This window comes from Amblyraja radiata, chromosome X (assembly GCF_010909765.2).
Source record: "Amblyraja radiata isolate CabotCenter1 chromosome X, sAmbRad1.1.pri, whole genome shotgun sequence".
In the NCBI taxonomy this organism is placed as follows: domain Eukaryota; kingdom Metazoa; phylum Chordata; class Chondrichthyes; order Rajiformes; family Rajidae; genus Amblyraja; species Amblyraja radiata.
Window position 1 is genome coordinate 9,773,010 of NC_045999.1, and position 27,369 is coordinate 9,800,378.

The following is a 27,369-nucleotide window of genomic DNA, read 5'->3' on the forward strand; positions in this document are numbered from 1 at the left end:
GGGGGCATAACTTTAGTTGAAAGGGGCAAAGATTAAAGGGCAAGTTTTTTTTCGTGCAGAGTGTGGTGGGTCCGTGTGGTGGGTCCAAGGCTGTGCTATACCAATCTGCTCCTACAGCGTTTTTGTTTAACAATACTTAATTGATGTTCTTTTGCCCTGCGCTTTAATCCAAGAGCCCAGTTTGCAACTCGCTAACTTCTCTAACGCTAACTCTTTCTTTATACCTTGTCGATTTTAAGATATACTATGTAATACCAAAGGAAGCTATTCTTGCTCCACTTATACGTTGGCTTGCTTATTCAGTATCACCATTTTGTTAATTTGCTTTGTCTTATTATTACTATCATTATTACAACCATTACCATTTGTGTGAGCAATGACATTGGCAGTGCAACTATTATGGCAATTATTTCAACTTTGTATTTATTTATTTATGTTTAATTTACTTTATTCCTACTTACTATTTTTCAAATTATTATTATCATTGTTATTATTATTATTACTACACTCATTTCATTTTATGTTACTTTACTGACATTGAGCGATTTTGTTGCTTTGGGAGGTGGAAATATTGGGAGTTAAGATCGGATATCTCCATGCGGATGCGAGGACAACGCACCTTGGTGCAATGGGCACTCAAGGTTCAGTTGGGACATGGGGGATCTCAGGTCCGGGGACTCAGGTTTGAAAGATGGTTAAGTGATATGTGTCCCACTTGTTTGTTGTGTGTATACGTGTGTATGTATCTTTTTTTTTTTTTTTTTTAATCACTCCTTCTCCCCCCCCACCCCTCCCCCCCCAACATCCCCACTCTCGGCAGCTGGTTTCGATGCGCTCTTCCGTTTCGACTTGCAGTACTACAGTGCTCTGCCCACTCGCTTGGATATAGCTAAGTATGGCCAACACAAACGACACTCTTAGATTTGTCTCATGGAACGTGAGGGGGGTGGGAAGTCCTACCAAGACTGACAGGATCTTGGCCCACTTGCAACAGCTCAAAGGCGATATATTTTTTATTCAAGAGACCCACCTTCGTAACAGAGAGGTAACACGGCTTAAGAGAGGCTGGATTAGCCACTTATTTCACTCGAAATTTAATGATAGGGCTAGGGGTACTGCTATCCTGAATCGTAAGAACGTTATGTTCGAACCACAGAAAACTGTGGAGGATCCTGCTGGCCGCTTTGTCATGGTGTCTGGCAAACTGCAAGACACACCTGTCATATTGGCCAGCATTTACGGTCCCAACTGGGATGACAGCTCATTTGTAACCAAATTTTTTACATCTCTCCCAAATATTGAAAATCACCACATCATTGTGGGTGGAGATTTTAATCTGGTCCAAGACCCTATACTGGACAGATCTTCGAACAAAGCCTCTACTTTAACTAAATCAGGTAAGACTCTGCATGCTTTCGCCAAACAACTTGGGCTCACAGACCCATGGAGATTTACATTCCCCACGACTAAATTATTTTCATTTTTTCCCCACGTACACCGTACCTATACCCGTATAGACTTCTTTCTCTTAGATAACAGACCGCTCTCCAAAATCAAATCCAGCGAGTATCATAGCATCGTAATATCAGATCACGCTGCAACCTCCCTCGATCTCCACTTTCGTAAACGAACTAACCCCTTTAAACAGTGGAGGTTCAACTCCTCATTATTAGCAGAGGCTCACTACATGCAATTCTTGCACTCCCAAATCACCTTATATTTTGAGCTGAATGACTCGCCGGACATAGAAAGAGATATACTCTGGGAAGCTTCAAAAGCCTATATTAGGGGCCAACTTATCTCTTTTGTCTCCAACCTGAAAAGAACCGAGACGTCCCAAACGGCAGACCTGTTACAAAAAATAAAGGACATTGATGACAAATATGCATCTGACCCAGACCCTAACCTTTATAGAGAACGCCTTAGGTTACAAACAGACTTTGACCTCACGTCTACTAATAAAGCTAAGCTACGACTGCTTAAATCTAGGCAACACTTTTTTGAATCTGGGGATAAAGCTGGGAAGCTTTTGGCCCGTCAGGCCAGAACCGAGGCGACTTCACGGCTAATTCCAGCCATTAGATCCAGGTTAGGGGAGATTCATACTGATCCTCTTAGAATGAATGAAGCATTTGCTAAATTCTACGCGGAACTATACGTTTCCGATTGTCCTCCCACTGCAGGTGACATGCTCAGTAGTATGACGTTTCCCCGAATTGACGATGAAGCCACGAGAGACTTGGGTGGTCCCATAACTGTTGCTGAGGTCCAAGCAGCCATCACATCGCTGCAAAGCGGAAAGTCACCCGGCCCTGACGGCTTCACTGTAGAATATTACAAAGCTTTCTCTGCTCTCCTTGCACCAGTCCTGAGAGATATGTACAATGAGGCGTTTTTACATCGTCGCCTACCGCCCACCTTGTCGTGGGCTACTATCTCCCTAATTCTTAAAAAGGAGAAAGATCTCCTGCTTTGTAGTAGCTATAGACCAATTTCACTCCTGAATGTGGACCTCAAAATCCTCTCTAAAGCCCTTGCGCTCCGTCTTCAACGAGTGATGCCCTCTATTATCTCGTTAGACCAAACAGGGTTCATACCAGGCCGACAGTCTTCCCACAATACTAGGCGTCTCCTTAACATCATCCATTCACCGAGTAGTGAGACCTCGGAGATAGTGGTCTCCCTCGACGCCGAAAAAGCTTTCGACAGCGTCGAGTGGAAGTACCTATACGAGGCGATGGACAGGTTTGGCCTCGGTAACAGTTTTATTCTTTGGGTCAGTCTATTATACTCGTCCCCGGTGGCCTCAGTACAAACAAACGGCACACTGTCGCCCCACTTCCCCCTTCAGAGAGGTACCAGGCAGGGTTGCCCGTTATCACCACTTCTGTTTGCTGTCGCGATAGAACCCTTGGCGGTCTGGTTACGCTCAGAGAAGGGCTTTAAAGGTATTACACGGTTCGACACAATTCATAAAGTCTCATTGTATGCGGATGACCTGCTCCTGTACATCTCGAACCCAGTCAGCTCTCTCCCTGTGATTACCAATATTTTAGAACGGTTTGGCGCGTATTCTGGTTATAAACTTAACTACCAAAAGAGTGAGCTATTACCGATTAACTAATTGGCTAAGCAGCTCCCTCGCTCTTTAACCTCATTCAAATGGGCAGAGGACGGGTTTCGTTACCTCGGCATCTTTATCACAACACCCTTATCTGATATGTTCCGCACAAACTTTCTGCCTCTGGTTGAGAAAGCTGAAAGAGATTTTGACCGCTGGTCAGTTTTACCGCTATCCCTCGTGGGCCGGATAAATCTGGTCAAGATGGTCGTCCTACCCAAATTTCTGTATCTTTTCCAGCACGTCCCTATACTTATCACTAAATCTTTTTTTGATAAATTAGAAAGGACAATATCAAAATTTTTATGGGGTAGCAAACCGGCTAGAATCCGAAAGGCGATACTGCAGTCTCCTAAGAGTGATGGCGGTTTGGCACTTCCTGACTTTAGGCGATACTATTGGGCAGCTAACTTGCAAAAACTCCTGTATTGGATGAATGATGATTGCGACCACCTACCGACCTGGGTACACATGGAAAAGGCGAGTTCACATCTCCCGTTGTGGCCTGTCCTATGCTCCCAACTCCCCCTTCCTATAACATCTGTGGGTGCAGGCCCAATTGCGTCCCTCTCGCTCAAGATATGGAGTCAACTCAGGAAAAACTTCGGTTTACAAGGCCCTTCCATCTTGACCCCACTGCTTAAAAACCACATCTTTAAACCTTCAAGTACAGACCACGCATTCAAAACCTGGCATAGCAACGGTATCAGTAGTATCAAAAACCTATACAAGGATGGCATCATTTCGTCTTTTGCGGAGCTCTCGTCCAACTATAGCCTCCCAAACTCCCACCTTTTTCGTTTTTTCCAGATTAGGGATTTTGTGAAGAAGACATTCCCCCATTTCCCAAATCGCCCCCCTGAAACCCTGACCGATACCATCTTAGCTCTAGATCCCAACCGGAAGAAATGCATCTCTGTTTTGTATAACTTGTTAGGGTCGGTTATATTGAAACCTCATACCTCATTAAAAGCTGCGTGGGAGGGTGAGCTGAATACGAAACTAACAGACCAACAATGGGACTCTGCCTTGGATTTGATCCATTCTTCCTCCATATGTGCCCGTCATGGCCTAATCCAATGCAAAGTCCTTCACAAAGTCCACTACACAAATGCAAGATTATCTAGAATTTACCCCACTGTTAGGGACACCTGCAACAGATGTAATAAATCTCCTGCCAACCATAGCCATATGTTTTGGTCTTGCCCTAAGCTAGCAACCTTTTGGAGGAGTGCTTTCGACTTGATAAGCAGAGCCTACAGCCAGACTATTCTTCCAACCCCACTGTCAGCCATTTTCGGTACCCCTCCCAACACCAACCTCTCTGTTGCGGTGAAACGGGTTCTAGCTTTTACAACCTTGTTAGCCCAGAGACTGATCTTGCTTAACTGGAGGCTCACCTGTCCCTCGACACACACCCGCTGGATTAAGGAGGTGCTTTACAATTTAAAGCTTGAAAAACTTAGGTTCTCTCTCAAAGGCTCTACCAAGACATTCCTAGATACATGGAACCCTTTCTTGGAACTTGTTAACTCTCTCAACTTGTCCCCGGACTCGGAAGAGGACTGAGTGCTCTCCACCATTGTTCTGCTCTACTGCAGCTGCTCTCCCCTTAACCCCCCCCCCCCTCCCCACACTTATTTATTTAATTACTTACTTATTTACTGTTATTAGTGACCCCCCCCCCCCTTTATTTATTTAATTAATTTTTTATTTTATTTTTAAGTACTTTTTGTTTCGTTTATCTTTCCATATTTGTGTGTATGTGTATGTATGTGAGTGTTGTTTGTCCCCTTTTGGTTCCGACCTGATTCGGGTGGGTTGAAGGTGGGTAAGGATAAGGGCTTTGAGGGTCGCTTACATACTATTATGCCTTGACTGTCACTGTCTGTTATCATTGTATGTATGCAAATTGCTGTGAAATTCAAATAAAAAGATTTAAATCGAAAGGAGCAAAGTTTAAAGGGCAAGTTTATTTTCGTGCAGAGTGTGGTGGGTCCGTGGAGGCATTTAAGAGGATTTAAGTTAGGCATATAGATATATAAGGAATGAGGAGATATACAGGTAAAATTAGGTCTTAATCAAACAGTGAGATTAGTTTAACGGTGTCATATTTGACGCAGACATTGGGGGTTCTCTGTTCTGTAACACATTTCCTTGCACAACTTTGAGGTGGATGGCGCACGCTAGTGAGGCTTAATGTCCTGTCCGTATCTAGTTGCCATGATAGTTGCTAAGTCAGGCTACGTTGTGTGTCTGGAGCAGAGTATGGGAGCTGGTGAATCGGTCACAAGTGGGAAGGTTAGATGTACTGAGTGACTAATTTGTTCTGTATATTTCCCCAATGATGTATTTACAGCATAGCTGCTGTGAGAAGAACAGCTGTGTGTGTGTGAGCGTGCATATATATGTGTGTGTGTGTGTGCGTGCGTTCGTCCGATCATGTGTGCGTGTGCGTGTTTGTCTCTGATTTCCAGGAGGCTTTTAAGAACTGGAGATTCTCACAATGCAAGTAATATTTTAACTGCCTCGGGAAGATTGCAGAGTTTGAGTTAAGTTAGTGACTTTAACATTAAGGTGAGAAAACTGCGAACTTCAACTAAATTACAAACTGCCTGGGTTACACTGGAGACTTCGGGCTTTGTTTTGTCTCTGCATTATATTGGTTTTTTTATTTATTGAAACATTTTGTTTGTTGTGTTATGCAGTTTTAGAGATACGGCATGGATCTCCTTCACCTTAAACCTATGGTTCTCGATTCCCCTACTCTGGGCTAGAGACTCTGTGCGTTTACCCAATCTATTCCTCTCATGATTCCAAGATTACTCCTCAACCTCCTATGCTCTGAATAATAAAGTCCAGCCAGCTTAACCTCTCCCTTAAAAGTCCAGTGTCATTGTGGATTACATGCTTGAAGGGAGATTTTATATCCATGAGACTCCACCCATTAAATCAGGGGTTCCCAACCTTTTTCGTGCCGTTTACCCCTGGTAACTTTAATAGCACATAACAATGTTATTTCACTTATTTATGAACAACTAATGATGAACAGATACCAGTATACCAGAACCAAACACAGTCGGTCAATAGACAATAGGTGCAGGAGTAGGCCATTTGGCCCTTCGAGCCAGCACCGCCATTCAATGTGATCATGGCTGATCATCCCCATTCAGTACCCCGTTCCTGCCTTCTCCCCATATCCCCTGACTCCGCTATTTTTAAGAGCCCTATCTAGCTCTCTCTTTGAAAGCATCCAGAGAACCTGCCTCCACCGCAGAGAATTCCACAGACTCACCACTCTATGTGAGAAAAAGTGTTTCCTCGTCTCCATTCTAAATGGCTTACTCCTTATTCTTAATCTGTGGCCCCTGGTTCTGGACTCCCCCAACATCGGGAACATGTTTCCTGCCTCTAGCGTGTCCAAGCTCTTAACAATCTTATACGTTTCAATGAGATGCCCTCTCATCCTTCTAAACTCCAGAGTGTACAAGCCCAGCCGCTCCATTCTCTCAATGGGAAAAAATATGTACAAATCCAGAATCAATGTAACTCACCCCCTGGATAGGTGAAATGTACCCCCTGGGAGCATATTTACCCCAGGTTAAATCATAGCTGATACTAAAAGGCTACTTGAACCATCACAAACTTTGACTTAAGATAGACACAAAATGCTGGAGCAACTCAGACAGACAGGCTGGAGAGAAGGAATGGGTGACGTATCAGGTCGAGGCCTGCCTGAAGAAGGGTCTCCACCTGACACATCACCCATTCCTTCTCTCCAGAGATGCTGCTTGCGCCGCTGAATTGTTCCAGCATTTTGTGTCTATATTTGGTGTAAACCAGCATCTGCAGTTCCTTCCTACACAAACGTTGACGTTGCTGTGCTCCTTGTGTTTAGGTGTTCAACATCTACATGGCTGGACGGCAACTGTGTTCCCGCCGCTTCCGTGAGTTCACCATCCTTCACCAGAATTTGAAACGGGAATTTTCGGACTTCCATTTCCCAAAGCTCCCAAGGAAATGGCCGTTCTCACTCTCGGAGCAGCAGTTGGATGCCAGGCGGAGAGGCCTGGAGGAGTACCTGGAGAAAGGTGAGCAGCCCAAGGGTGGATGTCACCTATACCTCCACCTGGCAATTATATCATGCCAGCAATAGAATACAAATATATTGTGAAGTTTCAGAACTAAAGAGGAGTGCTCAATGCTTGCTGTTGGGAGAGGTGTCAGAGCGATAATGGTGCATCAACCTGTTGATCAGTCTGAAGAAGGGTCTCGACCCGAAACATCACCCATTCCTTCTCTCCAGAGATTACTCCATCATCTAGCCCGTTAATCATATTTGAGTCTGTTCTGATTCACCAGTGGGAAACAGATGAGGATAAGGTGCTGTTTTGCATTTCATTACCCCTTGAAAAATGAAGTTCGGTACACTTCTTGTCTCTGCTTCCTACTGCCAGTTGTTTGGGGCCTGTGTGCGGTACCGATCTGATGAAGGGCTTTATATAAATGCAGTATTTTATTTCTTTTCACATGGTACATTGAGGCGAGTAAACGATTCACTTCATTTGGTATTTTACTTCTCATCTTGGTAAGAAAGTCATTGTAATGTTGATAGACACAAAAAGCTGGAGTAACTCAGCAGGTCATACAGCATCTCTGGATAAAAGAAATAGGTGATGTTTCATGTCTGAAGAAGGGTCTCGACCCGAAACGCCACCTATTCCATCTCTCCAGAGATGCTGCCTGTCCCGCTGAGTTACTCCAGCATTTTGTGTCTAACTTTGGTTTAAACCAGCGTCTGCAGTTCCTTACTACACATTGCAATGTTGATGATGTGGCTACATGTTTGGATAATGTTGGAAGTTAATCATTTTAGTGATTTTTATCTGTGAGTATTGCATCAACAGCTGTATGTTCTGGCCTGTCTTGTTGATTACTGACCAAATATTCTACTTTTTACCTAAAACTTATTTTTTCTATTAATTACCAAATTCACTGGTCGGTGTGGACAAGTACATTCTAATCAACATGGATGCATTGCATTGTCCATAACATTGGATCCCCCCTCCCTGAGTTAGTAATATTGTAACGCAATGAACACCCCCCTTAGTGGAAACTTTCAAGTGCTGTAGATAATTTAATCTAATATATCTTCAGCATTGTATGCCTGATATTCATAAATTCATAAGTTAGAGGAGTAGAATTAGGCCATTCGGCCCATCGAATCTACTCCGCCATTCAATCATGGCTGATCTCTGCATCCTAAACCCATTTTCCTGCCTTCTCCCCATAACCCTTGACACCTGTTCTAGTCAAGAACTTGTCTATCTCTGCTTTAAAAAGATCCACTGACTTGACCTCCGCAGTCCTTTGTGGCTATGAGTTCTACAGATTCACTACCCTCTGACCAAAGTTCCTCCTTTCTAAAAGAGCGCCCTTTAATTCTGAGGCTATGACCTCTGATCCTGGACTCTCCCACCAGTGGAAACATCCTCTCCACATCCACTCTATCTATGCCTTTCATTACAAGTTAACCACATGCCTCTGTAGCTGACTTGGGATGTGATTTTTTGAAGTATTAAACCCTTTGAAGGACCTTATAGCATACAAGCTGTTGTGCAGCATACACGAGAACTGGGCAAAGCATGTAGATGTGATGTGAGGATCAAAGAGACAGTCAAATGAAGTTAGTCCTATGTCAGTGCTTAGACTGTAGGATGATCACTCGCTGTGTTGCTACTCACATCCGCATACATGAGGTTGCTTCTACCCTCCCACCTTGAATTTTAAACCAGTATATCTATGTACGTACACATTGTGGAAGCAATCATTGTACAAATACAGCGACCGGTTTCTAGACCGTCGTGTCAAGTGGCTCTTCAAGTGGCTGTGCTTTTCTCAGAGAGAGAGAGAGAGGGAGAGAGAGAGATTTGATTACACAGCTTTATCTTGCAATATAAAATTGTCCACTCTTGTTAATTTCAATGAAGTGGTTTGTTAGCTAATATTGCATTTAGGTATTTAGTTTAGATATTTTTTTGTGTGCACTAGTGTGTGTCAGTGCTTTTGGAACATAGGGCATATTTAAGAGTCAAGAGAGTTTTTTTGTCATGTGTCCCAGATAGGACAAATTCTTGCTTGCTGCAGCACGACAGAGTGTTGTAAGCATAAATACAGAACAGTTCAGTGTGTCTATATAGCATAGACCATATATATATACACATAAATAAACAGATAAAGTGTAATAGGCTGTTATAGTTCAGAGTTTGTTTGATGTTATGTTTAATAGCCTGATGGCTGTGGGGAAGAAGCTGTTCCTGAACCTGGATGTACCAGATATCAGGCTCCTGTACCTTCTACCTGATGGCAGCGGAGAGATGAGTGTGTGGCCATGATGATGCGGATCCTTCATGATGTTGGCAGCCTTTTTGAGGCAGCGACTGCGATAGATCCCTTCGATGGTGGGGAGGTCAGAGCCGGTGATGGCCTGGGCAGTGTGTTTACAACTTTTGTGATTACAGCTTTAGTGACTGCATTGGGTACAAAGGAGAGGGCTTTAGTGGTATCTGCAGTCTTGTTATCCACTGGATATTTGTGCACCCTGCTCTTGCCCTTAACGAGGAGTTGGTGTACAGGAATGACAGGGGGGGGGGGCTAATTTGTGGAAATGGTATACCAGAATCTGGAGAACCTTGAGATTAACAACAGTCATTGGTCAAATTAGATATTGTCGATAATTCATAGGAACAGAAGCATTCTATTTGGCTCATTGAGTTGTCAGACTTATCTCCTCCGCCATTCAATCATGGCTGATCTATCTTTCCCTCTCAATCCCATTCTCCTACCTTCTCCCCGTAACCCCAGACACCCGCACTAATCTAAGTGAAGCTGCAGAAGATCATCGACCGAAGGCGCAGTCAGCAAGTGTGTTTAGTTTAAGAAGGAACTGCAGATGCTGGAAAATCGAAGGTAGACAAAAGTGCTGGAGAAACTCAGCGGGTGCGGCAGCATCTATGGAGCGAAGGAACACCAAGTGTTTTTAGTTAACAGATTATGCTGGGCAAATCTAGCTCTTTAAGAGTGAATCACCCGCTGAGTTTCTCCAGCACTTTTGTCTACCTCCTCCCACTGCTTGTTGCTGGTTCCTGTAAATAATGGGCATCACAGGTACTTGTGAGGCTAAGGCGACTGAGTGTCAAGGGCAGAGGGCCTGCGGAAAACACGAAACTAGTACGGTTGAAGCTTGATATCCTATTGAATAAGGGCAGTGGTTAAGATTCACAATTGTTGAACTTGGAATCTGTAGGACAATAAATGTCTAATTAAAAAATGAAGGGCGCTTTTTGTCGAACACAAGTTGCGCTGTATTAGCATAGTGTCGGAGCTGCGGAGGTCAGAGAATGCTCATTAAATTAAAATAATTGAGGATCTGAAGCATGAAAAGACTACTGCAGTTTACAAACGTTTATTAGTATTAGGATCACAGCCTAATAAAGAAGGGTGGAAGATTACAAGAGGAATGGGAAATAAGATAGTTACTAGGAGACCGCTTGCTCCTGTGGAACATTTTATTCTCCATTGTGTTCCGCACGCATACTTCCCTCACAGCGAATTCAATTCGACAAGAGTGATATCATTGACATCACCTCTGCTATCAATTTATGTGAGTTGATGTGTTGTCCACTTCACCAACATTGCCGCAGGATATTAGTGCTTGCATTAAAAAAAAAAAGGATTGAGATTAGCTTCAGCGCAGTTTATCTGGCTAGTTGCAAACTGCTCCTCGAGCGATTTGGCAGTTGAATCGTCCCTTTATACCGACCATGGTCTCGTGCCAAAGAGAGGATGCGAAAGTCCCATCATCAGCATTCTCTGGGGAGCGGCATCACTTTCCTTGCTGTGATTAAATTGGAGTTATCAGAGTGTGTGTGTGGAAGCGTTATTGATATTTCCTGGAAAGAAATGTGAAGGCAAAATGCGATTAGACTTAATTTGAAATAACCATACTCTGCACCAATGATGCAGTCATTCTTCAGCTTCCTCAAGAATCCCGTACACTCGTGCTTACAAAGTCCTCTCTTTATATAGTCTTTTATCACAATTCTCTGCCTGCAGCACACATTCATGCCATGATGCAGACTCTGTGGTGCAGGGTACGGTGTTGCTTACCAGTTTATGGTTGACAAAACAGTTCTTTCTCAGGGCTACACTGGTGGGGTGTCGTGTTCTTGATTATAACAAGCTCTCAGTCCTCTGGTGGACGTTTGCAAGAAGCTCGTTACAATGCAGTCTTTTTTAATTTGTTTTCTCCCATCTTCAAGTCGTTCAGAATTAATGCCTGTTCTTCAGATGCACTCGATCTAGAGGCAGGAAACCTCTAGATTTCCTGCCTCTAGATCATCTGAAGAAGGAAACATGTTCCCGATGTTGGAGGTGTCCAGAACCAGGGGCCACAGTTTAAGAATAAGGGGTAAGCCATTTAGAACGGAGACGAGGAAACACTTTTTCTCACAGAGAGTTGTGAGCCTGTGGAATTCTCTGCCTCAGAGGGCGGTGGAGGCAGGTTCTCTGGATGCTTTCAAGAGAGAGCTAGATAGGGCTCTTAAAAATAGCGGAGTCAGGGGAGATGGGGAGAAGGCAGGAACGGGGTACTGATTGGGGATGATCAGCCATGATCACATTGAATGGCGGTGCTGGCTCGAAGGGCCGAATGGCCTCCTCCTGCACCTATTGTCTAATCTCTGTCTTGCCCTATGAGCAGGCGGAAGCAGGAGCATGTGCTCTCATATGTCCCTCTCTCCTCTCTCTCCCTCTCTCTCACTCTCATACGCAGTATGAGATAGCATGGTAGGTTTATACACAACATGGTAGGTTTATACACAATTTAGGGGAGTACAAGGCAGGAAGAGGCCCTTCGGCCCACAATATTGTGCCGATCATGATAGCAACACCAACTCACACGCCTGCACTTCATTTATATCCCTCCATTCCCTGCCTATCCAAAAGTCTCCAATGCCACTATCATATCTGCCACCACCACCACCCCAGCAGCGCGTTCCAGGGACTCGCCACCTGAGAAAGAAAGAAAAAACAAATCTTGTCCCACACATCTCTTTAAATTTTGCCCGTCTCACCGTGAAGCTGTAAATACCCTCGTATTGATTAGCTGGGTCGAATCCGGGTCTCTGGCGCTGTAAGGCAGCAACTCTACCGCTGCCGGTCCGGTGTTGATGAAGGCAGGCGTATCTTTTTACCAATGCTTCTCGCGCTAAGATGTGGATTAAACACTGAGCTAACTTTCACCAGCTTGAGCATGCTGAAGAGTTCTCTGTCACAAGGTGCACAGCATGAAGGCAATTATCTATTCCTGAGCGAATGAATTAAAATGGTCGGTCTGAAGTAGGGTCCTGACCCGAAACATCACTTATCCGTGTTCTCCAGTGATGCTGTTTGACCTGCTGAATTACTCCAACACTTTGTGTTCCTATGTGTTAATGTAGGTAGGATCATTGCTGGAAGCTGATACCTTCATTCACGTATAAGGTTTTAATTGTTTTCCAAGGGTCAGTAACTATATTCACAATGGTACACAAAAATACTGGAGAAACTCAGCGGGTGCAGCAGCATCTATGGAGCGAAGGAAATAGGCAACGTTTCGTCCCGAAACGTTGCCTATTTCCTTTGCCCCATAGATGCTGCTGCACCCGCTGAGTTTCTCCAGCATTTTTGTGTACCTTCGATTTTCCAGCATCTGCAGTTCCTTCTTAAACACCTATATTCACAATGTTTAGATCAGGATGACGAGACTTGCTAATATAGGCCACGCCACTCTTGAAGAAAACTGCTTCCATGAGCCTGCAGATTTGACAAAACTGAATTCAAGCTTTTTGCTTGACTTAACATTATGGTCTCCAGTCCTCATTATACAACGTCAGTGAAAGAAAACCAAGCAGGGTTGATGAGAAATATGCCAATGCCTTGGAAACCGCCACGGGTGGAGAAAGTCACCTTGGAGCGACAGCCATCGCATCTGTCCGCAGGCCCGCAGTGAAAGGATGTCAGAACGAGACACTGTTGGCTTTGAGTGCCGAGCTACGCGGCAACTATCCTGAGCAACGTGTCAAGCATAGAGTGTTGCCTTGGGATACTGTCCTGCTTCACATTCGTAAAAGGTTGGAGGAAGGAACCGCTGATGCTAGTTTAGACCGAAAACAGACAGACAGACAGAGACACAGACAGAGACACAGACACACAGACACACACACACACACACACACACACACACACAGACACACACATACAGACACAGACACACACACACACCCCTTCTGTCCCACACATCACCCATGCCCCCTGTTCCCCCCCCCCCCCTCCCCGCTGAGTTACTCCAGCATTTTGCGTCTATCTTCACATTTGTAAACCTTTGCACAAATATCTAGTGCATCGTCTGGCTAAGTATTGGCGGCAGAGGCGTGTAAAACCAATGGCACTGCTGCCCGGGGAGACAAAGCAAAGGTTTGTTTTAAATTCCTTGTTGATTTGAAGTATCTCCGTTCTGCACAGTTAATAAAGTTCATTTTGGAGATGTGACATCATTTAAGATCCTGCACCCGGTGTTATTCAGTCATTCCAGATTCCCTCTGCTACTTTGACATGTCCTTTTCAAACGGCTAAATACACATCTTCCTTTGCTCCTCGCGGGCAAAAGCAGCGTTTATTGACTCAGTCTGCTTGTCTTTGCTGTCTCCGAGGGATTTGCTGGGTCACTTGGGATGTATGAGCCACACTCGGTCAGGAGAGCAGGTTTATTTCTGTAAACGGTCATTAGCGAGCGAGTTGAGTATTTCATGACGGACTAATATATTTATGGTCACTTTTACTGGGCAGCTTTATGTTTCCAGTTTGGTCTTTCAGCAGAAGCCAGTGTGTGCTCTAAGCAGTAGATGCATCCTGTTTGAAGAACCGTCTGAATAAGGGCCTCGACCCAAAACGTCACCCATTCCTTCTCTTCAGAGATGCTGCCTGTCCCGCCGAGTTACTCCGGCTTTCTATGTCGATCTTCGGTTTAAACCAGCATCTGCAGTTCCATCCTACATGATGCGTTTACTGCTTTTATCTATCCTCTGGTTTTATCCTTCTCCTTGTAAAATCTAATCATCACTTTATGCTATGGATTTAAGTTCAGAACATGTCTTACGGTAATTGTTTTAAATTCCTCTTTCCCTGTAGCCCTGTGTTATTGGGATGCTTTTACTGACTTGTACTATGAAGATTAACTCAAAATAATTAGAATCTCAGTTTCTGTATATATGATGTTCGCTTGTACCTTTTCTAGCCTCGGGTGAATGTTTTGCATGACTTCAAAGAGGTCTCACTGGGATCCTGCCGCAGTCTCGCCGTGCCCAAGGGCCAGAGAGAGTTCCCTGAAGCAATGTCGCCTCCTGAGGGGAGAATGGAGCTGGGGATCGTACATCCATTGACTGACTGTAGCAGATGAGAATTAGTTGTCCCCAGACATTAGAGCTTACAGTATGTTTTGTTTAGTTTAGAGATACAGCGCGGAAACAGGCCCTTCAGCCCACCGGGTCTGCACCGACCAGCGATCCCCGCACATTAACACTATCCTACACATACTGGGGACAATTTCTACATTTACCAAGCCAATTAACCTGCAAACCTGTACGTCTCTGGAGTGTGGGAGGAAACGGAAGATTTCGGGGAAAACCCACGCAGGTCACGGGGAGAGCGTACAAACTCCGTAGTCGGGATCGAACCTGGTTCTCCGGCGCTGCATTCGCTGTAAGGCAGCAACTCTACCGCTGTGCCACCGTGACCGCCCACATGTATGTAACGGAACCTAGTTTAGATCTAGCAGAATGTCTGGAAATCCTGAGGCAAGGCCCAGTCCATCATAAGTTTATAATATTAGCTATTGACGTTTACAAAGCCTGCTGTCCTGCTGCTATTTCAAGTAAGAATGTCATTGTTCCGTCTGGTACGTATGACAATGAAACACTCTTGATCTCCCCACCATCGCGGGGATCTATCGATAGGAGTGCTGCCTCAAAAATACAGTGTATAGTGTTTACAAGCCTGTTATGCTGCTGCAAGTAAGAATTTCATTGTTGGAAAACCAATCTGGAGGAAAAATGAACTGGTCTCTGCGGTGTGTGTGCGGAGTTGGGCTGGGAGGTCACACCTTCTGTCTATTCATCTCTGGCCCTTGTCCACTATCAACCCCCCACCCCCCTCATTCACCTACATCAGCCTATTGCTTGCTAGGCTTCGTCCTGCCCCTCTATTCCGGCTTCTTTACCCGCCTCTTACTCCTGACAGCCAGTCTGAAGATGGATCCCGACCCAACATGTCACCTATCCATGTTCTCCAGAGATGCTGCCTGACATGCTGAGTTACTCCAGCACTTTGAGTTTAGTTTAGTTTGAGAAACGGCGCGGAAACAGGCCCTTCGGCGCACCAAATCTGCACCGACCAACGATCCCCCTACATTAACACGATCCTACACATGTCGAGGGACAATTTGACATTTATACCAAGCCAAGAGACTGTACAAACTCCGTATAGACAGCACCCATGGTCAGGATCAAACCCGGGCCTGGTGCTGTGAGGCAGTGTGCCGCCCTTTGGTATTTTTTTGTTAGCCAACATTTGCTGTTCCTTGTATCCACAAAGTGCAGACTGTTGCTGAGAAGTTAAGAGGTGGAGAGGGAGACAAACTAATGACATCAATTGAAATGGCAGACTGTAGGTTAATTATAGATATATGCACATTTTAAATAAATATTATTTTGCTGAATTTCTCATTTGACAGATGCCAGAATAGTTATAAAACATTTTGTTAGCAATCTGGAACACATTGTTCAGTTTAACAAATTATTTAAGATTGTCTCCAAAATTCCTGTAAGGCAGAACAATTTTAACATTGATTCCAGGAACAATCTTCAAAGTGATTATTGAAGTATCAGTTGTGCAAAGGCTGAGTTGAGTATACAAACTAATCGTTGACATGTACTGAGGAAGGATCTATGTTTCGAAAGTACTTAATTAACTGTAAGGAGCTGTCTGCTATTGTGAAGCAATAAATGGTGACACGAGTACAAAGATGCAGGGAACATGCAGATGCTGGTTTACAAATGAAAACGGTGCTGGGGTAAAGGGCCTGTCCCACTTACGTGTCCTTGGCACGCAAATTACACGACCTGGTAGTCGCGTTGAGGCGCATGGGCATCGTGGGCACGGGGCCGGTCCCACTTAAAAGCCCGGAGGGGTATGTAGTTGTGCGCGACATCGCACGGGGCTCCAAAATATTTGTAGTGAACGAAATCTTCGCGCGCCAACGGCCTGACGCGGAACTGACGGCCAAAGTGGGACAGGCCCAAGACCCTGGCGCGACGCAACGTCTCACCTCCAACAGCAGCAGAAGCAGGCAAACGATCACCGAGCACGGCCTGGGGCTCACGGCCGTTGCGGTCCGGTCCGCCCCCACTACTACTCCCAGAGCGGGGCCAAGAAAATTGAAGATAAACACAAAATGCAGGAGTAACTCAGCGGGACCGGCAGCATCTCTGGAGAGAAGCAATGGATGACGTTTTGGGTCAAGAACCTTCTTTTCACACTGAAGAAGAGTCTCGACACGAAACGTCACCCATTGCTTCTCTCCAGAGATGCTGCCGGTCCCGCTGAGTTACTCCAGCTTTGTGTCCATCTTCAAATGACGTCATGCGCTCCAGGCGGCTGTGCGTACGCATGTAATCGCGCCCGACCTTCGCGGGACAATCGCGGCTCAACGCGACCACGAGGTCGCGTAATTTGCGTGCCAAGGACATGCAAGTGGGACAGGCCCTTAACTCAGTGAGTCAGGCAACATCTCTGGAGGTCATGGATAGGTGACTTTTCGAGTCGGGACTCTTGTTCAACCGGGCTTGAATTTTCCCCATGACAATTAATGAAGCATGCAAACTTTCATCTTTTCTATTACTCCTAAGTTTCTGCATGTGCATTTGTATCCTTAACTTCAATAAGAGCTTAGTGATATACAATGCACAATTCATTCTGGATAAATGAATGAACATCAATTGGAACTAATGTTATTACTTTTAAACTTCCGTCCCCTGATGTTTGAACCACATAAATCTAGATTCATTGACAATCCCGTTCCGATCTTAAATGAGATCACCACAAAATGCTTTTACTGTAGTATTTGGCCAATAGTGTTCGCAAGCTAAGGGATGCAATGGTGGTGTAGAGTCTACTAGACTAGTCTTGCATAAAGGAGGCAACACAGTATGCATAATGATAGTGACAGCCCCTAAGCTTGCACAGACAGACCTTTGGTTATGAAAGTATAATAACATTATTGTAGTTTAGTTCAGAGAGACAGTGCGGAAGCAGGTCCTCTGGGTCGAGACCCTTCTTCTGTGTGTGGGTGTGTGTGTGTGGGTGGGTGTGTGTGTGTGTGTGTGTGTGTGTTTTTTTGTGTGTGTGTGGGGTGTGTGGGGTGTGTGTGTGGGTGTGTGTGTGGGGTGTGTGTGTGTGTGGGGGGTGTGTGTGTGGGGGTGTGTGTGTGTGTGTGTGTGTGTGGGTGTGTGGGTGTGTGTGTGGGTGTGTGTGGTGTGTCTGTGTGTGTGTGGTTGTGTGTGTGCGTGGGTGTGGGTGTGTGTGGGTGTGTGTGTGTGTGGGTGTGTGGGTGTGGGTGTGTGTGTGTGTGTGTGTTTGTGTGTGGGTGTGTGTGGGGTGGGGGTGTGGGTGGGTGTGTGTGTGTGTGTGTGTGGTGTGTCTGTGTGTGTGTGTGTGTGTGTATGTGGGTGGGTGTGTTGGTGTGTGTGTGTGGGTGGGTGTGTGTGTGTGTGTGTGTGTGTGTGTGTGTGTGTGTGTGTGTGTGTGTCTGTGGGTGGGTGTGTGTGGTGTGTGTGTGTGGGTGGTGTGTGTGTGTGTGTGTGTGGTGTGTCTGTGTGTGTGTGTGTGTGTGTGTGTGTGTGTGTGTCTTTGGTCTAAACCAGCATCTGCAGTTCCTTTTTACAAATGTGAAGTAGGACAGTATGCCAAGGCCACATTCCATGCTTGACACGCTGCTCGGGACAGTTACAGCGTAGCTCTGCACTCAAAGCCAACAGCGTCGCGTACATTAAAACAACACTTTCTCTGTACACTAAAACATTTTAACTCTATCTCCAATCTGACACATTGCCCAACATGAATTATTTTCCCCCCAATAATTTTATATTTTAAATCCCACTTTAAGGAAGCATCAAGGAGATGCAGAAATCAGTATTTTGTGGTGATCTAATTTAAGATCTAAACAGGATTATCAATTAATCCAGATTTATGTGCTTCAAATATCAGGGAATGGTGGTTTTAAAGTAATAATATTAGTTCCAATTGATGTTCCGGGATGAAATGTGCATTGACTTATTGAAGTTAAGGATACAAATAGATTCAACAATTATTTATAAGATGTATTAAGAAAAAGAACTGCAGATGCTGGTTTAAATCAAAGGAAGACATAAAATGACATAAAATATCTACCTTGAAGAATTATTTGTCTATCTCTCTAGTGAATATAAAATGAATTATTTGTTTTTCCTTTGAACCCACTTGCCTTGGAATATCGATAAATATCATGTTAGCATCATGGATATTTGGTCTGGAGAGAAATTTAATGTTCATCATAATTCAGTATCATTGTTTCAGAATGATATTGTTCCAGCAATAGCTCTTGAATTCTAGAGTATAATTGCAGGCTGATAATTTGGGCATTGGTTTGAAACTGCAGTTACAGCCGGCTGTTGTGTATCTTCCTATACTTTCCCAGGGGAATAGCCAAGTTGTGGACGATTTGCAGACATCAGTCATGAGAGGCTTCAATGTGAATGCTACCTTAAAGCAGTACTCATTTCATCACTGCTATCGGAAAGGTCATGGTCCATTGGGATAGGAGGTGGGGATGTTTCAAGGCTTACACCAATACCCAGCAGACACATTTATGCTGCTGGACGTCACAATGCAAATGTGGAACTTCAATCCCCATGCACGTGTGTACATCAGGAGCAGGAGTTGAATGCGTGCTTCCAGGTATGGATTTCCAGCCGTCACTGAGCCAAGGTCATATTTGCTACATACAGTGCCCTCCATAATGTTTGGGACAAAGACCCATCATTTATTTATTTGCCTCTGTAATCCATAATTTGAGATTTATTTGCCTTAAGTGCCATTCTTAGCAAAACATTCACAGTGCAGATTCTTTGTGGTTCATCGTACTTCAACTATGCTCCCATGCATCGAATCTTGACCTGTGCAGAACTGAGTGGATGGATTGGGGAATTGCCCATTCTAGCCTGGAGACGACACTGCTTTAGGTTAAAGGACAGCATGGTGCTGGAGTAACTCCGCAGGTCAGGCAGCATCCCTGGAGAAGTTTGAAGAAGGGTCTCGACCCAAAACGTCATCTATTCTTTGTCTCCAAAGATGCTGCCTGACCCACTGAGGTACTCCAGCATTTTTGTGTCTATCCCTGGGGAATATAGATGGGTGATGTTTCCAGAGGGGACCCTGTGTGAAGAAGCGTCCTGACCGGAAACGTCACCTATCCATGTTCTCAGGAGATGTTGCCTGATCCTCTGAGTTGCTGCAGCACTTTTGCGTAAACCAGTATCTGTAGTTCTTTGTTTCTACTGCTTTAGGTTCCCAGGATTGGTTTGCCTCTACTCATGAGTTCTGAGGAAAGGTTGTTAGCTTCATCTTTTAATGTTTCTCCCTCCACGGATGCTGCCTGACTGCTGAGGATTTTGAGCATTATCTGTCTTTATTTCAGATATCCAGCGTAGAGTCATTGAGCCATACAGCATGGAAACAGACTCTTTGGCCCAACTTGCCCATGCTGACCTGCATTTGTCCATATATCCCTCTGAACTTTTCCTATCCATGTACCTGTCCAAACGTCTTTTAAATGTTGCTGCCTCAACTACCTCCTCAGGTCCTCACCTTAAATATATGTTCTCTGGTTCTTGATTCCCATACTCTGGGTAAAAGACTGTGCATCACCCTATCGATTCTCCTCATGATCTTATACACCTCTGTAAGATCACCCCTCATCTTCCTACGCTCCAAGGAATAAAGCCCTAGCCTGTCTAACCTCTCCCTAAAAGCTCCGTTCCCAAGTCCGCACGACGCCCTTGTAAATCTCTGCAAGCATCTAGAGTGGCGCAGCAGTTGAGTTGCTGCCTTCCAGCGACTGAAACCCGGGATCGATCCTAAGAACAGGTGCTAACTGTCTGTATGGAGTTTGTGCGTTCTCCCTGTGGCAGCGTGGGTTCTCTAAGGATGCTCCGGTTTCCTCCATTCCAAAGACTTGCAGGTTAATTGGCTTCGATAAAAGTTATAAATTGTCCATAGGTACACAAAAATGCTGGAGAAACTCAGCGGGTGCAGCAGCATCTATGGAGCGAAGGAAATAGGCGACGTTTCGGGCCGAAACCCTTCTTCAGTAAATTGTCCATAGTGTGTAGGGTGATATTAGTGTTTGGGTGAACGCTGGTTGGAGTGGACTCGGTGGGCCAAACGGCCTGTTTCCGCGCTGAATCTCTAAAGTCTAAATCTAGTATATGTTTGCATCCTCCAGTCATTGCATTTTGCTGCATCTTGCTGTACCCAGAAGACATTGATCAGGTCCACCCAATTTCAGTCGTGCCCTGCCTTACTCTTTGACTCTTTTCCTGAATATTCAATATTCATTCTGAATAAAGTTTTTGAATTCTTTATAACTGGGAAGACTACTTGTATAGACTGTTGTTGCTTTTAGACATATTCAAACACACTGCAGACAGTGTAGGAATGTATTTTGTAAGGGGCTGGTGTCTTGCATGGCTCCTGCATGCCCAGTCTTTCAAAGAAGGCAGCTTTTGTACAGCTTGCGCTTGGGTGGATTCAAATCAAGCAGGTTATTGACATTGCCTTTCTCTCCAAGGGGGTAGAAGAAAAAGCTGGAAATAGTTCTGTTTGCAGGGAAGTGCAGTGAATGGCGTTACTCAGCACTGAAAATCACCCATTCTGAACCAGTGCTGATTTGGAAATGCAGCGTGATGGGAAGTGGCAGGCGTGACCGGATCTGACAATATCGTCACCGCACGTCATTACTTTCCCTGCAGCATGGCAACTAATCACACAAGCTAATGCAGCAGATGAAATTATGTCAAGTGTTTGAAATTAGCAGGAATATACATGCCCAAGAAAGGAAGTATACAATAGAACAGGCAGCAGGCCCATTTCGAAGCGCTGCCTCTCATGCTTCCCCGTAACTAAAGTGGGCCAGGCAGCATCTCTGGAGAACATGGATAGGCAACATTTTGGGTCTGGATCCTCCTTCAGTCTGAAGTGAAATATCGTCTGTCCATGTTCTCCAGAGTTGTTGCCTGACCCACTGAATTACTCCAGCACTTTGTGTTTTACTTAATAAGCACAACACTGTCCTACATTTTGAATGCTTTGTGCTAATTTAAGACCAAATTGTAAGAGGTTTAGTTACATTAGTGTATTACTGTATCTATGCAAAGTCTCCCTGATTGAGATTTAATGTTAAACTTTTAGCATTAAATTTTAATTGGGATGCACATATTGCAGGAACAGGAGTAGATATTTAATCTTCGCCCTTCCAGTGCTGCAATTCTCTTATTTTAATTAATTTTAAAAGAAAATCAGCTCGCCATTCTCAATTAGGACATGGGGGTGGGAAGTAATGGAGACTTTCTTTCATGGGCTGATAGAATCTAGTTCCGGCAAATCTCCTACTTGATCGTTACAATTTAATGTAAATTGTTTGGAAAAATGCCCTTTATGCAGCCTTCGTGGGTTTGAAAGGAGTGAATCATAAGCTCTAATTCAATTCCCTTCATCTTGAAGCGAGCAAATTTCAGTGAGGCCTTGTTGGACATTTCTAAGTCAGCACATTCCACCTGCAGAATGTGTGGAGCATTTTCTACTCATTGTGAAGAATATGCAGACATTTACTTTCAAGGGCAATGTAGCTTTAGTTTTCTTTTCATAACAAAAAAAAAATGAAGTGCCTTTGCACAAAATAATTCCCTTCCGGTTCCTTAGAGGTTTAGGTGTGATGTTACCTTTCCATTTTCCAGATCAAACTAGAACTTGTTTGGAGCTGTTTAAGATAAAATGGTTGCAATTAAAATGGGAATTCATTTCTTAATTAATTAATAAGCCCATTAATCAATTAATTCATTCATTCATTAATTAATTTCTCAATCTAATTAATAAAGCCTCACCCGCTGAGTTTCTCCAGCATTTTTGTCTACCTACAATTTTCCAGCATCTGCAGTTTCTTCTTAAACAAACTGGGAATTAATTTCTTCCCTTTTCCTCTCCCCCTTTGTTGCACCAATCTTTCCCTGTTCATTATCTACTTCAAGTTAATTATATCTGGGTATGATTTTGCTGGTTTTCATCAGCTTCTGGACGCAACTATGCAAGCAGGTGTTTTGACAATATATTTTACTGGTATCAATTCCTTGTTCCTCTCCAGATACCCAAACTCTTGTCGAGAAAGGAGTACATAAGTGTGCTGCTATTTGGATCTGATTTCCACTTCCTCACTCCGAAATAACAAAAGTGTAAAAAGAACAGGTGGCTTAGTGGTAGAGCTACTGCCTTGCATCGCCAGAGACCCGGGTTCAATCCTGACTATGGGTGCTGTCTGTATGGAGTTTGTATGTTCTCCACGTGACCGCGTGGGTTTTCTCCGAGATCTTCCGTTTCCTCCTACACTCCAAAGATGTACAGGTTTGTAGGTTAATTGGCTTGCTATAAATGTGCAATTGTCCCTAGTGTGTGTAGGGTAGTGTCAACGTGCAAGGATCGCTAGTCGGTGCAGACTCGGTGGGCTGAAGTGCCTGTTTCCGCGCTGTATTGACCCGTCCACTAACACTATCCTACACACTAGGGACAATTTTTCTGAAGCAAATTAACCTACAAACCTGTACGTCTTTCGTGTGTGGGAGGAAACCAGAGCACCCGGAGAAAACCCACGCAGTCACAGGGAGAACGTACAAACTCCGTACAGACAGCACTTGTAGTCGGGATCGAACCCAGGTCTCTGGCGCTGCAAGGCAGCAACTTTACCGCTGGGCCACCGTGCCGCCCTTAAACTTAGTTAGTTGGTGATACAGCAGTAAGTGCTCAGTTGGTCAAACAGCTTCTGTAGAGAAAGGAAGAAGTTATTGTTTCAGTTCAATGATTCCCATCAGAACCTTCTGACCCTGTTGATTTATAGTGGCCTTCAGTGAACTTCTGTGTTCTGTTTTCACTAATGATGGTTGGGTTCCCAGCATTAGTTAAACCTGCCAACCTGAAATGAGCCATTTATTGCAATGTTCAAGAAGGAACTGCAGATGCTGGAAAATCAAAGGTAGACAAAAGTGCTGAAGAAACTCAACGGGTGAGGCAGCATCTATGGAGCGAAGGAAATAGGCAACGTTTCGGGTCGAAACCCTTCTTCAGACAATTATTGCAATGCTCTATTTTCAGCTCATGGCAGTCAGTCATGCCAATATATCGCCCTCAGTGTCACGAGCTCTTACCATGTGCAACAAAGTAAAATAGAATGAGAACCTTGTCCTGCTGGACAAGCTGCTAACCTAAGTTAACCTGATTTAGGTAGCAGGCAAGTGAGGCAACGGGGCCAAATATTTCAAAATGGCAAGGTGTGATTTGGAATGTGTTGCCTTAAGGGGTGTTGAAAGCAACTGTGATAGCAACACAGTGTGAAAATAGATAAATATTGCAGGACCGCATGAAAGAGGAAGGGAGCAGTACTGAGACGAATAATTAACCTAATGCAGTGATATTGATACTTAGATCGGAAATGAGATAAAGAAGAAATACAATGGTTATGCTCAATCACCTCCGTGTTCCCCACTCAACAGGCCTAGCTGGGATTGGCAAACTCCCATGTCCACATGCCCTCCCATCCCTTCGCTGAGGTGAATGTGCGTCAGATTAATGCAGAAACGACAGATGGCACAATGGGCTAAGTGTTCGGCTGGCAACCGGAAGGTAGCTGGTTCGAATCCCGCTTGGAGTGCATACTGTCGTTGTGTCCTTGGGCAAGACACTTCACCCACCTTTGCCTGTGTGTGTGGATGTAATTATGTGAAGCACTTTGGGGTCAATGCAAGTTGACTAAAAATGTGCTATATAAAAAAAATAAAGAAAAATAAAGAAAAGAAACAAGGAACTGCAGATGCTGGTTTACACAAAAAGACACAAAGTGCCGGAGAAACTCAACGGGTGAGGCAGCATCTATGGAGCGAAGGAAATAGGCAACGTTTCGGGACAAAATGTTGCCTATTTCTTTCGCTCCATAGATGCTGCCTCACCCACTGAGTCTCACCAGCATTTATGTCTACCTTCGATTTTCCTGCAGAAGCAAAAAAACTGTAGAGGCTGCTTTACAAAAACACAAAATGTCAAAGTGACCCTTGATTAACAAATGAAATGATTTTCAGTCAGGCAAATGGTTTTGTATGGAGACACAAGGAACTGCAGTTGCTGGAGTCTCGACAGAAACCCAGTTCTGGAGGGTCTTGACCTGAAGCTTGACTTTGGATCTTATAGAAACATATTAAATTATAAAAGGACTGGACAAGTTAGATGCAGGAAAAATGTTCCCAATGTTGGGCGAGTCCAGAACCAGGGGCCACAGTCTTAGAATAAAGGGGAGGTCATTTAAGACTGAGGTGAGCAAAAAGGTTTTCACCCAGAGAGTTGTGAATTTATGGAATTCCCTGCCACAGAGGGCAGTGGAGGCCAAGACACTGGATGGATTTAAGAGAGAATTAGATAGAGCTCCAGGGGCTAGTGGAGTCAAGCGATATGGGGAGAAGGCAGGCACGGGTTATTGATAGGTGACGATCAGCCATGATCACAATGAATGCTGGTGCTGGCTCGAAGGGCCGAATGGCCTCCTCCTGCACCTATTTTCTATGTTTCTATGAAACATCACCTGTCCATTCCCTCCACAGATGCTGCCTTGTCTCGCCAAGTTCCTCCAACTTTTCATGTGTTTATTTGAAATAGTTTTATATTCTGATACCTGTTTGTGAACCTCTCACAAGGTACAAAGTGCTGGAGTAACTCCGTGAGGTCAAGCAGCATCCCTGGAGAACATGGAAGTGATGTTTTGGGTTGGGACCTTTCTTGACGCTTGCTCAGTGTAAGGCACTGGAGAGGGAAAAGCCGAGTTAAAATGTCTGGCAATACAAATGCCCGGTTCTGATGCAGACGGATAAAGCCAGTTATCGGAAATTGGAGAATGGGGAAGCTGGAGAAGGCGTTTCCATGCCCAGACGGAGGGTGAGAAGCTGATCCACAGGCTTGCATTGTCTCTGTGTAGGAGGCCCTGACGGGTCAGAGTGGGATGGAGCTTTGAAGTATAAGAAGGAACTACAGATGCTGCTTTAAACCGAAGATAGACACAAAAAGCTGGAGTAACTCAGCGGGACAGGCAGCATCTCTGGAGAGAAGGAAGGGGTGACGTTTCGGGTCGGGACTCTGCTGAGTTACTCCAGCACTTTGTGTCTACGCCAGTTACTGTATCGTTTCAGCTGCTGTTCAAGGTTCAAGTCATTATTCTTGAGTATGTACAATTCAAAAAGAAGGCTTGAACAGTGTAGATGGCTTCAGCTGTTGATCACTGATTACAGTCACGGGATTGTGTTGTTTTTAATCAAACTTTTGTGATCCACTGCATAAATGTATTACGTCTTTGGCTGCTCTCCATCTTGCATCCATTGTTGGTTCTGACCAAGTGACTACAGTTCACAATGGAGGCATGTTTACAATTTCCCGTCAAATCTTTGGTCATGGGTTGGCTACCTGTTACAATCGGAACCACCTAGTCGTGGCCTTTTGATTATCAACGTTTGATTATCAAACTAAATTATCTTCAGTCAGGCAAAAAAAAATTTGTACAGAGGCGCAAGGAACTGCTGATCCTGAAGTTTTGACCAAAACTCGGTGCTGGAGGCTTTCAACCTGAAACATCACCTGTTCGTTTCCTCCAGAGATGCTGCCTGACCCGCTGAGTTCCTCCACACTTTGTGTTTTTGCTTGAAATAGTTTTTGTTTCTTGCCTGTTTCTGAACCCCTCTTCTGTGCCTTCGTGTCCAAATACAAACATTCCCGGGTTCTCTTCCCAGCCTCTCCTTTTGCATAAGCTTCATCCAGAAATCTTCTCTCCTTGTTAGGGCAAATCATGTTCATTTGTTACTCCTCATTTTGCTACCTTAAATAGGATTCTGAGCTCACAGTGCCTCCATTCTAATGGCCCTGTCCCACGGTACGAGTTCATTCCAAGAACTCCCCAGACAGCACCCGTAGTCAGGATTGAACCTGGATCTCTGGCGCTGTAAGGCAGCAACTCTACCGCTGTGTCACTGTGCTGCTTGGTGAAACAGAAGCAAGCTTTATCCCGGGTTCAGTAATCACTAGTTACTGTGGGAAGTCACTCAGTGCCTTGAGTATTGGAGATTTACTGTAGATGGAAATCTTTCTCTATTAAAGTAAAACTCTGTGGATGCCGAAAATCAGCTTAATGGTACATATGATCAATATTTGCCCGAAATTGAATTTATTTTAGTTGTGCAAATCGTTCTGGTGAAGAATATGTGGCGCTTGGATTGAATCTACGAGGAGAGGCTAGACATTGGAAGTGTTGCATCTCGACCATCAGCTCACTTTGATTTCCTCCCAGATGCTGTGTATGAGTTCCATGTGATCAGGACTTTATTAAAACCAGAAGCAATTCAATGTTGCAGGCAGGAACATAACAAAGGCAGAACTTGGATTAAACTAATTTAACTGTGGGCAGCATGGTGGTGCAGCAGTAGAGTTCCTGCCTTTCTGCGCCAGAGACCCGGGTTCGACCCCGACTACGGGTGCTGTACTGTACGTTCTCCATATGACCGCGTGGGTTTTCTCCGAGATCTTCGGTTTCCTCCCACACTCCAAAGACGTACAGGTTTGTAGGTTGATTGGCTTTGTGTAAATATATATTGTCCCTAGCGTGTGTAGGATAGCGTTAATACGTGGGGATCGCTGGCTGCAGCGGACTTAGTGGGCCCGAAGGGCCTGTTTCAGAGCCCACTATACAAATTTAGTGAAAAGTTATATTTGTGTGAAGAGTCAGGCCGAATGGAGTGGAGTCTCTTACAGGCCCAGAAGGG

At 44.6% G+C, this 27,369-nt stretch overlaps 1 protein-coding gene across 1 annotated transcript in view; it reads left to right on the top strand.

The window, feature by feature from the left end:
• The window catches only part of LOC116968185 (sorting nexin-27-like), a 118,894-nt gene that overhangs the window by 64,018 nt on the left and 27,507 nt on the right, over positions 1–27,369 (top strand). The window contains exons 3-4 of the mRNA XM_033014828.1: positions 7,020–7,253; positions 13,037–13,293. Of these exons, the coding sequence (XP_032870719.1) occupies positions 7,020–7,253; positions 13,037–13,293 (491 nt within the window). The remainder of the gene's footprint in view (positions 1–7,019; positions 7,254–13,036; positions 13,294–27,369) is intronic.